The following is a 12,750-nucleotide window of genomic DNA, read 5'->3' on the forward strand; positions in this document are numbered from 1 at the left end:
CATTGATTGTCGTTTTACGTGTTTGTGGCTAATAACATGACTCTTCAATTTATATTTCATTACTCATTAATAATTTATTATAAAAATAAAAATAATTTTAATAATAATATATTATTTTTTAATATTGTAACAATTTCTATTTTGATAATTAAGATAATAATTTATTAGAAATAGTTAATTTTGGTAAGAATTTTAAATGATTAAATAATAATTAAATATTATAATTAGTCTATTTTAAGTACACATTTATCTTAATATAATATTATAAGTAATTTAATAGAAGTTGTTTATTTAGTTAAAATTTTAGATGATTAAATAACAATTTGAGAAAATTATTTTAAGATTCCTAAAGTATACTATAATTAATAGTTTGGTACCTCTTATTTTAAAAATTTATTTAATAGTCTTTTAGTTTTAAATTCATTAACACTAAAAATAAATAAAGTGACTAAACTGTTAAGGAAAATAAAAATGAAAGATCCTATCATTTGATTTTCAAATAAAGGGCTAAAATATAATTTTTCTCAAAATAATTTGCTAAAAAAAAAGGCAAAACAAAATAAAACAGAACCGACTTTGATTAAGGTAGGCTGTGTAAGTAATTAAGGGTTAAAAAGCTGTGTTGATCAGACTTCCTCTGATTGTCTTCATGATCATAGCCTAGACTTCTCTCATTAAACCTCAAAATCCGTGTAAGCGAATTCTTTTTTACGTATCATTTTCATTACTTTCATCGTTTTCTTTCAATTCTTACGTTATTTTCAATTGAAATCGTTAATTTTATAATGCTTTTTTTAATTTTTATGTTTCTAGGAACCTCGGAATTGGGTTGTTCTATTAAGGTTCGAGTTCTGTATATGTCTAGGTCGGTCTCACTTCTGGTAACAATAAAAAACTCAAAGGAACAGAGTAAAATAGAAATTACAATAGCTTATTGTCGTATAAATTCACCAACTATATATATACACGCACGTATTTGCTATTTAGTTAACTTTTATAAAAGTTGGTAAATATGTTGTGAAAATTGATGATGTGGAAGTCGGATTTTCAAAATGGTGTGTTTTGATGTATGAAGAACATGGCCAACTCCGGCTTACATATCATTAGCTTTCACCGGATTTTCAATTGGTGTATGAGTGTATCGATTTGTTGAAGAAACGGTAGTTGGTTGGTGTATATATTTAACAACTTTATGAAACGTGATTTAACTATAAAAGCATGTATACCTCGTGAATTTAAATGACAATAGTCCAAAATTATAATAGAGAATACCTAAGGTTTGTTAGATTCTTCACACTAATACTAATGTTGATGATGAATGGTATATTCAGTTACTATTGAGAAATGTGTTTATATGTGTAATGTAAGTGAGTGTGATGATACTAGTCCATTCTATAAGTATTTATATTCCCGATATTCCTGCTCGAATAAGGCATCGGAAAGGGTATATATTGATAGGGTAATACGTTGTTCACTCAGGCATGTGTATCTTTGGTCAGTTAAGAGTATCTATATGTAAATAATTGGGGGTTCCGGTTCGTAGTTATGGTTGCAGCTTCGAAGACAGCTTCAGTACCACTGAGTTATTTCAATAAGCTGTATCTGGGCCAAGCTGAGGGACAATTCATATAAACTTGATATGCTTACTTTGGTAGAACTTGCTGCATCCCTTTTGGCACAAAAATGATTCACATGTGTTGAAGTAAAAGTTTTGTTGCTTGCAACTAACTAATTAAGGAAGAATGAAAACTTGCTTACATTTAGACTTAGTGAATTGGTTTTCTAATTTATGAATATCCGAACATTATTTTTAAGCTGTTTATTATTATTGATAGAAACATATTGCTCATTTAATCTTTGACTTTCTTTTTCTTCCAGCAGCTATTAGTTTTGGAGTTAAAAGACAGTGTGCGAGTACTAAGCAGCTTAAGTTTCAGCTCATTCTTTTGTGAAAGTTATAATGCCAGTAACTGCAAATACTATCAGCATTTCACCTCTACCAGTAGCAGGTTTGTGCTACATAATTCACCGCTTGAAACGATGCACGGATTCGCGTATATCAAACACTTAGCCTTGTTTTAGTGATAAAGTAGCTCTGAACACCAAGGATTCAGTGCACTGTCTATATTGATATATGTGTGACTATCTTTATAATAAGCTAGAAAACAGTGTGTTGGTATAAGAATTATGTGTGTGTTCTTGGACCTTGAATATTGAGCATAAATTGATCAAGGGAAATTAGAAACTGATCATCATGTTTTGAAGTGTTGTTTGGTCCTTAATTCACTATTATGTTAAAGTTTGGTCTATGAAATGAGTAAGATGTTGAGGCTTATAATTTTTTTTGAGCAAAGTGTTTAATTTTGATCAACCAAAGGCTAGAGAGTAGGCTATGTGAAACCTCAAGTGTCTTTTATGATTGACGCAGAGGTCGAAAGGAATTTTCTTGGCTTTTAATTGGATTTTCTTTTCTTACTGCTTATTATTTTAACAAACTGAAATAACGACATTGGAATTGCCAATTTTCAACTTTACTATGATGTGAGAACAATGTTTATGTTAATGATAAAATGATGCTCTTTGATATACGTATTTATGCAGTTAAAGCATGTGGTCGACGCAAGGATAAAGTTCTGCAAACAGGCAGCAGTTCTCGTGTTCAGTTTTCTGATTTACCAAGGGAATGTAACAAACTTGCTATATCAGTTCCACTGGGACTTGCCAAGCAATCACATCCTATTTATGGAAGAAAACAGTCTAATACCAATCGATCTGCTTCTATTATATGCGCTGCTGCTCTGGTGAGATTCATCTGCAAATATTTGCTTTTAAGTTAAATTTAGATAAGTTTATTTCGTTGTCTATATTTGTTGTCTATTATTTATTTGAAGTCTTACTTCTGTTTCTATAAATTTGTAAACAGTAAATGATTTTGCATGTTATGTTTTTTTAAATCAATTATTAGCTATGCAAAACTAAGAGAATTGACATAACATAAACTACCTGGCTGTCGCTTGTAAGCAATTCATCAAAAGAAAAATGTGCCAAAACTATACTTTGAAGGTTATCTGCAGCGAGAAGCTCGCCTATTTATTCTTTGCTATATCATTTATTGGGAGATTTCTAGCTGCAGATTTTTAAGCATTCACGTGGATATCATTTGCTGCTTTTTTTGATACATAAGATTGGCATCCATGCTCCTTTTTTCTTTCCAATTAAAAAATGTTTATCTGAAACATATTGTGTGGAATTGAGAATTTTGAAGGTTTGAGCCAACTTTGATGTCTCTTTTGCAGAATGCTAGATGTTCTGCTTCAGGCCAAACTCAAACTCTCACGCGAGAATCGCGAACAAATACCAAGGCTCCTGTAAGAGGTACTACATATTTTTCTACTCTTTATTCTTTTCAAATGGCATGGTGTAGCGTTGCAAGTCTGTAGCCATATATGCATTGTGTTCCCCATCTGTCATATTCCAGAGGGAGTCTGGGTTTATGTTTGATATATTAAGGCAATAAGAGACAGAATACTTGTGCGTGAGTGGACCTCTTGCTTCAGTGTTCCCCGATATGTAGAAATGCATTCTTAGAATCTACGTTGCATGAAAACTTTTCGAGTCTTATGTTTTGAAGTTTTGTTTTCGTTCCCATTAATACTCATTGAAACTCCAAAACTTCTATATGTATAACTAATTATTGTAAAATATGTCAATTTCATTGTTTCCCATATTAAAAAAAATTCGTTTTTCGTTTTTGTATGTTTTCATCTCCATGCAAGTTGCAACATAGCTTAGAATCAAACCTACAAGAAAAAAAACAGCAGCAGCAACAACAATATGTCAATCTTCCTCATATGACTGCAAAGCCGAATGATTTATGCGTCTGTTCTGTTAATAGTCAACAATTTTATAATAGATTTGCAGTATGTTGGTTCAGATGGCCTTACAATTTGTGAATTGCATTACAGAACCGACCAAGATACCAGGACTTGATAATGGTGGACCGGGACTCCCTCCTTATGGCGGAGGCGGAGGTGGTGGTGGAGGCGGAGGCGGAGGAGAAAACTGGTCTGGCGGATTCTTCCTTTTTGGTGTTCTTGGTTTTCTAGGCTTCTTAAAGGATATGGAAAGTGACTATAGAGACAGCAGAGGAAGATGAAAGAAGACGACTTTGAGTCGTGAATATTTTTTGGACTTCTATATGCTCTCTAAATCGATCTGAAGCTCCTACATGGATAGAGTATTTTAGGACCTGAGCGGATGGCCGAACTGGTGAAGCAACTAGATCATTGTTTTTCTGATTTTATTGCTTTATGTTTGAATAAAAATAGGCATATTTATAATTTTATATATTTTTAAAATTTATATATGTTTATATATAACTCTTAAAAGAATAAACTATTAATAATTTGACTTTATATAGGATTTTTAAAGTTCTAAAAAAATGGATTATAATTAAGAGCAAATTACTATGACACTCCTCACATTTGACATAATGAACAGTTCAGTTCTTTTTGTTTGAAAATTGAACTATATAGCCTCTCACTTTTGGTTTTGTCAACGATTTAATCCTTTCATCCATTTTGGATGTTAGTCAACGAAGTTAACGAAACTATATGGTCTCCCACTTTTGTTTTTATCAACGATTTCGTCCCTCAAATTTGATAATTAATTTACCCATAAGTCCCTTGATTTCGTTGACTAACACTAAAAATGGATGGAGGGACTAAAATATTGACGGAAGCAAAAGTGAGGGACCACATAGTTTAGTTTTCAAATAAGAGGGACTAAAGTTCAAATTATATTAAATGTGAGGGGCTTCATAGTAATTTGCTCTATAATTAAATTTATGAAAACTGCCTGCTTTTTTTGTTCAATGGTTCGGTGGTTTTCTCACTTGTTTATGAAGAGGAATTTAACCGGATTGGTCTCCGATTTGTGATGAAACGGATTAAACTGGGCAGTCTGGTTTGTTTTAGAACCCTGGTTGGACGCTAGATTACAGTCTATCTTGTTATGTGTTTTGAATTTGATGTAAATTTTAATGACACAGAATATGTGCAGTCTACTCTTGTTCAACTGAGACGTATGTAACATTTTTGACAAACGATCAAAATTTATACATTTAGTTGATTAAATCAAATCACTTAGACCATCGATGGACCTTCTTGAAAATTTAAATAGAAACAATTGAGATGTAGGCTGCATTTGCAAATCAAAGAATATATCAGTGTTGGTATATATCAACATAAAAGCAGTGCGTAATGGTTCCAATTTTTCTGTTTTCAATGATTAGCATACACTCCTGTTCTATACTTTGCGGGAAGACTAAACGTGTAATTAAATAGCTCATAAAACAGCCGTCAAATTCATAATCTAATTGTTTTTTAGGAGAACGTCGCAATCTTTTTTTTGGAATTACTCATTACCTCCCTGTGATAATCATTCTATTATCATTACAAATTTGCAGCTTTATCTACAAGTACTTTTATTATTTGTTGATTGATAATTTAATTTTACTCTTTCTGATAAAAAATTACTTTGATATCTAAGATCTAGAAATCTGTTATCACTAAACGAACATTTAATCAGTCGAATAGCCATCAACTTTGATTTGGACGGAAGGATTCTACTCAGGAATATCCATTAAAACTAATTGTACATAATTACAATGAGAAAATGCATCTCTGAATCTAACTTCTTATAACTACTTGGTTGGCTTGTCCCATGTTGTCTTTGATGTAACCAGATTACCATAATACACCTGTTTTGATGCTTCATCCCAGTAGGCCTGTCAATACAACATGACAAAGCATAAGAAATTGCTACACCACAGAGATGTTATCCTCGTTACGAAAAATGTCTTTTTTCATGCCTTGGGCGAGCACGTGCGGAAAATGCTAAAATTTAAAGAATACATTCTCCCAGTCTAGTAAGTGATGTATTACATTATAGATTTGTGCACAAAACACAATGTTAAAGTATACCTGCCAACCAGATGGAAGTCCTTTTGATAGTTCAGCTAATTTAGGTTTCTGCTTTTCTGCAGCAGGAGCTTCAGGTGGTGCCTGTGCAGCTTTTTTCGCTGCTTGAGCTCTTCTGCGCTTCACTCGTTCACGCCTGTGTATTGAGATGGGAGAATATGTCATAAATTACCATGAGATGAGAAGAAAACAGATATAAGGAACGGAATCAGATTGCCGGTGAACATTTGTTGCGAGAAAGAGACAGACAAAATAAAATAAATGACTTACATATAAAAAAATAAACAAAAAAAAGAAAAAAAGATCAGAAAGAAAATGCATTTAGATTTCCTCTTTAGTTACTTCTGGTTCAATTCTTCCTCACACTAAAGAGAGAAAATGCATTTAGATTTCCAGAAAATGATAAAGATACAGGCCATGCTTATCCATGCTAGAAATCATGTGATTGGACAAAAAGAAAATTGAAACAAATATTAAAATACAAGGAGAAGAGCATGGATTCCTAATGTGCAAATAAGGATGTTTGCTCCATAGTATCAGTTTTTCCTTCCCAAATGTCTGAACTGGTTGTTCAGTAAATAAGGATTTAGGATCAGAAAACATACCAATCACCACCTAAAGGCTGAAAATTCGCATTATCCTGGGCTTCTCCACTTGCAATTTGTTTAGCATGCCATTCCTGTAATCAATTAAAAGCCACAGATCAGGTACCGAAATCAACTAAAAGAAAGGTTTTATAAGTAAGAAAGTCCATTTTCAGACCTCAATTTCCCTTTGTCTCTTTCTCTCCAGGATCTCATAAGCATTTTCCGGTTCATCTTCATCATTTTCATTCAACTCCTCCTTGGCTGCTTTCCACTGTCAAAAATGGCAAACTGGTTTATTTAATTTCAAAGAACGCCTTTTAGAATATATTATCAACAAGCAATGACTCAAATTAAAAGCAAAATAATACCTTATCCACCAAGCTTGAGACCTTCTTATTAGACCTCAGTGAGGATGCAACAGAAACAGTCCGCTTTTTGATACGAGAAACTGATAAAAAGAAATAAAAACAAGTTAAATGAGCAGGCACTTCAATTAACAAGTCAGCTAAAGTTACTGAGCATATGTTGGATACAAAAAAGCAAAAATGGTTGTCAAACACAGTCCATAGTTAAATAAGACGATAATTGCAAACATAAGCAAGCATCAACTTAAAGACCAAAGATAAATGGAATTGAGAGAAGAATAGATGTGATGATGACAGGAAAAAAATGTTGAATAGACCAAAAAAAAAAAAAAGTAAGCCTGCTGTTCTCATCCTCTTTACTTCCGTTCTTTTTTCCATCACTTCCTTGGATATGCTATTTTAACAGATATTAGCTTACTGGAAGTTCATATGTTCTTCCACATCTCCATCAGAGGAACTCTTTCCTATAAAGTACTTCACATGACCGTCAAACTTTTTATTTCTTACAAGACATTAATGTCTTGATATCCATCATCAATCCACATACTGTAATACGTTTGGTTACCAATTATAACCATCCAAACAAGTAGTTCCATAATACATCAATCAAACTTGAAAAGTTGTTTTTGGGCAAACAAAAAGACTCAGAAGTTGTTAAATCTCCCCACATTAACGGAATTTTTCTTTTAAACAAAAGCAACACTGGAGAAAGTGTTTATTATTAATCCTCTCAGTCAAGCTGCCGAATAAAAACACCCTAACAAATAATAGGATCACATTTGGAACATCCACTGAGGCACTCATGAGTCATGACACAGGAACAAGTCATTAAAAAGTCAGAATTGATGCAATCATATCAATAACCTGACATATAGAAAAGTTACCTTTAGATTGACCCTTAGTAGCTATCGTTGTGGCTGGCACAGCTGCCGAATCAGTGACAGCATTAGTTGGCAGTGCAGAGATATTCCCTTGAACAATAGTTGTAGCAGGAGTATCAGTGATTGAAGTGGAAGTAAACCCTCCAGATGCTGTAGCACTCTCACGAGCAACTGAAACATCAACTTCCACTTTTCGGGGTTCTTCCACTGGGTCATCATGACTATGAGTTCTCATTTGATCAGAAGCAAAAGTACTGTAACCCAGAGGATGGGTTTCAGCATGTAAGTGAGAAGATCCTGTGATGCTAACAATGGGAGCAGGAGCTAATGAACCATCTTGAATGTTAAAAAATGCAACAGGATCAACAGGGCTAACAATAATTGGAGCAGTATCAGCATAAGTGATGGGAACTGTTTCATAGTATAATGATGCATGGGGAACCACGGCTTGACTTCCATTGGCACATCCATATAAATCACTACTTGAAACAGCAACTGGCGGTCCATAATATTGGAAACCAGAATCTGGATAGGATAAGTGATATTGTTCTGCATAAGTATGGGGTTGACCTGTCTCCATATAAGATGGAAGTAAAGGATAGGAAGATTCAGGAGGCTCGTCCGGTGGGGGTGGAGGAACTTGCTCATTTTCAGGAGGGGGTGGAGGTACGTGATCACTATCAGGCGGTGGAGGAGGAATCCAATCTTCTTCTGGCGGTAGTGGCAGAGTTGCCTCAACAACAGATGGAAAAGTTGCATATTCTGCATGTATATTTGGCTGATTCTCTTGCTTTACTGGATCAGTAACCTCCGTGCCTGAAGCACCTTCCAGAGCTGAGATGCTATCTGAAACTCCCTCATCAACTTCCATGTCAACATCCATGTCAACGTCGTCGTCCAGAAGGAACTCAGGCTCTAAACAAGCTGGCCCATTCTCCTTTTCATGGACTGCAGCACCACTTTCCATATGTTCATCAGATAATCCCAAAGAAGCAGCATGTCTAGCCTCTGCCTTAAGGTCATCATGCGAATCAAACTTAACAGTGGGTGCGAAGTTCGGCAATGCAGATTCCCTATTGTTTTCAGTGCCAACTGTTGAGTTATGCCCGAAGATAGAAGATTTTTCTTTCTCATTAGGAGAACTGGCGGAGGTAGCAACATCATCATCCATTTGTGCAGATACAGCAAGGTGGTAAATTTCGTTATTAATGACATCTTCTAATTGTTTAAGCTGCCTTTGAGAATGGATCCAAAATGGAAGCAAAGACGACGCATATGATGAAAGAGATTTAATATCAGAAAGTCTAATATCTACTTCTAAAATGTACTTTGACATCTGGTCTTGACATTGCAGGCGGCCTCCATACCTGAACACAAATGACAGATTATTAACAGGGAAACAAATAACTGTACTTAATCAATCAATGACCATGTACCAACAGTGTTGGACAAATCAAAAAGGAAATAATAATAACACATAACAAAGACATGCCATGAATTCTTACCCTTCCAACGACTTCAGTCTCTCCAACAAACACTCGCATCGTCCCATAAGATTATTTGGAAGATCTATCACATTTTCAAGTTCATCCTTAGTCACTTCACCATCTAAAATAACATTAGCTGCAGTCAAGTTAGCCTGTGACTCACTTTGGTTTACCCCAGCTGCAGAATTTTTATCTTTCACAGAGTCACTTTTGGTCTGTTCAACCCACTCTTCTATTTGTGGCCCATTAACGTGCATTTCTTGGCTTTGAGAAACAAAACTTGCACCGACAGAGCCACCCGCAGTTAATACAGCAGAAGAACCATCCAATTCAATGCCGAAAGTTGAGCTGGCCTGATTTGAATCCACAGGAGTGCTTTCCATGTTTTCAGCAGAAGGTACTATCTGATGAGAGACCGAACTAGTTGTCTGGGCCAATATTTCAGGTACTTCCCATGAAGTTTCTCCAGTTACAGTGTTCCAGTAATAATATTGATTACTCTCCTCATGCATTACCATCCTCCATCCTAAACCCACATCTCCATTAACCCGTTCATCACAAGTTGCTGTAACAGAGACTTGTTTTTCCAAATCAATTTCTTTGCCATTATCAGTAGAGGCAGTAGAATCACCATCTCCAGAACCACCACCTTCCAGACTCTGCAAAACATCAGCTGGGGCAGAATCTCTCTCCACATCCTGCAATTCACCTTTCTCTGCAGAAAGATCTTCAACTGCATTGGCATCTACCTCTTTGCCTTCACTAGGAGGTCCCTCCTAACAAACAGAAAGTTTTTTAATATTAGCGATATAAATAACCTAAAAACAAAAATCACAAAAGACAAGACTGAATACAAAGATAAAATCTACTGCTTGTTAGAGATAAATCAATGTCAGAAAAACATGAACCACGCATATTCACTACTTATGTAAAGAATGCCAAAATTGGTTGCTTAAGTAAAAAATATTTTATTGAGCCTAAAGGCCGGGATTTGTTGCTAAAGTAAAAAATATGCATTGAGCTTATTATAGGTTCAAAACAACTGCAAACTGAAATGAGAAATTCAATTTAACCTAACAGGCAACAGAAAGTCATTGATATAGCTACTGAACTAGGTACTTGTGCATGTTCAACAAAATATTTGATCTCCAGCAACAACAATTCTACTTCCAATCAGGAAAGGACTCACTAAATGTCACTAGTTTCTATGGGAAAATAGTTTAAACTCCTATGTGATGGAAACACAATTGGCATTTATGAGTTTACCTGAACATCGTGATCTAAAGAGGAAATTCTGGCATCGGTGTGGTTTAGCCTACTATTTGGATCTTCATCCAATTCATCATCACTATACTGTCCAAGTAACAAAAGGGGATTTTGTGGTTGCTTACCTGAAAAACAAGACACTAAACTCTCAGATACTTTACGAACCATAACTTTACACTCTTAGAAATAACTAAATATCGGAGATTAAGCTAGAAATTAGATTATCAAGCATAATTGACAATTGCTGCCGATTAAACAAAAATAATGAATATTAGTGATATTATGATAATAGTTCCAACAGTAAGAATTTGGAATTCAATGATCTGAGTCACCTGTTAAACATAAAAGAAAATGTCAGTGTAGGTATAAAGCAAATAAAGCAAGAAACATACGAACCGATAGAAAACTATTCGAGACGAAATCGCCAAAAAGCGTTGATGCTGCGAAATAGTGGAATACAGAGCGGAACTCATTCAAAAGTTTACTGTGGCAGGGCCCGACCTGATGTGATATGAATATATTCCCATGACCACAGCCAATCAAAATTCTGAAAACAAATAGTTGCAGGCAAACAACATAACATATGCCACCACAAACTCATGTCCTCTCTACATAACCCTTTTTGAAGAAAACTGATGGAACCCACCTGAAGATGATGGTGAACTGGGTAATCCAGCATGTTGTGTAGGATCAACATCCCCTCCACCTTCGTCAAATCCAGAGGAGCCAACCAGATCTCCTATAAAAGATTAACATATCACTTTTAAAATTTATCAAATAGTCAGCAAATTACATCACGCATCGCCAAATCAGAAAAATATATAAAGCACATTATCATTAATCAAAAAAAAATTATAAAACGAGAATATCAATGCAACAGTTTCCTTTAAACTTATAATTAAATTCTTTCTGGTCAACAACATCTGGCCAGCTTATGATCGAAATCAATCATCGAAAATCAGCTTATCATCCCATACGTAAATATTCGGACAGCATAATTGTTGAAATATTAATTTTTTTAATCTTAGAGGATGAACAGATAACAGTTACTGAAAGGAAGTTTCAATTTCTAGTTCTTTGCAGTTGTTTGATTAATTAATGCTAACTAAAACTAAATTTTAAGCTCCTGACAGCTAACAATGAATTAAATTGGCACCGCTAAAATTTCTAAATAGAAAGAATAAAAACAAAACCCTAAACTAAACAGTCCAAACAAATCTTATAACGGAAGAGTTGATTACCAGAGGGTTCCGCAGAGAGATCGAGCTTGAAACGACGGCCGGCGTTGCTATGGGCGGCGTGGCGGCGCTCCTTTCTCTTTCCCATTAATTTTTCAGAATACTGTAATTATTATTATTCCTGATTTTTTCGAATTTCTGTAGAAAATATATGGCGATTGGCGGTTTTTCAACTCTTTTTATATTTATATATTATGTGTACCGTAGAAAATAGCGAAAGGGAAAAGGATTCCGATTGGGCTTCCGAGCCAAACAATTGGACTTGTACATGGAAAAGGCCCATGCTTTGCTAACAGACCTGGGCCATTTTTTGGGTTACAAAGTTGAGTTCTTTACACAAATACTAGCAATCAGTGTTTAAAAAGCGGTCCGGAATCCGGTCAGTAGTCCGGTTCTAAAAAAGTATAAAAAAAAAAAACTAAGATTCCGGTCGAATTGAATTTGAACGGTTTAGACCTGGTCAAACCGAAGGTTAAAACCGGCGATTGGACCGGTCAAATCGGACAAAGAGAATTAGCAACGGAAAAATTCGTCGTTAAAAATCTAAAACCCGTCGCTATTTTAAATATTTTTATTCATTTTTTAACATGTTTAAAACATTGCAAGTAATAATACAATTATTTTTTAAAAATATAATTTTGCCATAATTTAAGATAAAAATATATAATAATGAGCAATAATTCAAACTGTTTGAGCAATGGGCAACATTCTATTATATTATAGTCATATAAGCGCTTTTCCTCCCTTACAATAGAAAAAATACACTATTATAACTCTAAATCCTAATTGACATTATAAAGAAAAAAATGAGTTTAAGAAGATAAATCCCTATGTTTAATACCATTAAAAAAAGTCATATATTATAAATAGTTACAAAAGATATGCTGTATTTTTATAAATTAAACAAAAATATTGTAAATATAAAATTAATACGATATTTTTATA

The 12,750-nt window shown here is 34.3% G+C and overlaps 2 protein-coding genes across 7 annotated transcripts; one reads left to right on the top strand and one right to left on the bottom strand.

The window, feature by feature from the left end:
- The first annotated feature begins 529 nt into the window (after positions 1-529).
- On the top strand, positions 530-4,415 carry LOC126685811 (protein YELLOW LEAF 1, choloroplastic-like). 6 transcript variants are annotated; one of them, XM_050379778.2, is made up of 6 exons: positions 530-692; positions 814-842; positions 1,938-2,009; positions 2,602-2,801; positions 3,297-3,375; positions 3,966-4,415. In XM_050379778.2, the coding sequence occupies exons 3-6, from the start codon at positions 1,961-1,963 to the stop codon at positions 4,154-4,156; spliced, it is 519 nt and encodes a 172-aa protein (XP_050235735.1). In that variant the 5' UTR covers positions 530-692; positions 814-842; positions 1,938-1,960; the 3' UTR covers positions 4,157-4,415. The 6 variants fall into 6 exon arrangements, with proteins under 6 accessions (XP_050235735.1, XP_050235732.1, XP_050235730.1 ...); XM_050379775.1 differs by having other exon boundaries at positions 531-692; positions 814-881; positions 1,879-2,009; XM_050379773.1 differs by having other exon boundaries at positions 531-692; positions 814-865; positions 1,879-2,009.
- Positions 4,416-5,580: 1,165 nt separating this feature from the next.
- Positions 5,581-11,967, bottom strand: LOC126686965 (uncharacterized). The gene is made up of 10 exons (XM_050381284.2): positions 11,809-11,967; positions 11,214-11,306; positions 10,568-10,692; positions 9,320-10,077; positions 7,818-9,181; positions 6,937-7,016; positions 6,744-6,839; positions 6,587-6,660; positions 5,985-6,117; positions 5,581-5,788 (listed from the first exon to the last, which is right to left on the bottom strand). Exons 1-10 carry the CDS (start codon positions 11,891-11,893, stop codon positions 5,705-5,707), a joined length of 2,892 nt encoding a protein of 963 aa, XP_050237241.1. The 5' UTR covers positions 11,894-11,967; the 3' UTR covers positions 5,581-5,704.
- Positions 11,968-12,750: the final 783 nt, after the last annotated feature.

Source organism: Mercurialis annua, linkage group LG6 (genome assembly GCF_937616625.2).
Source record: "Mercurialis annua linkage group LG6, ddMerAnnu1.2, whole genome shotgun sequence".
Classification (NCBI taxonomy): Eukaryota; Viridiplantae; Streptophyta; class Magnoliopsida; order Malpighiales; family Euphorbiaceae; genus Mercurialis; species Mercurialis annua.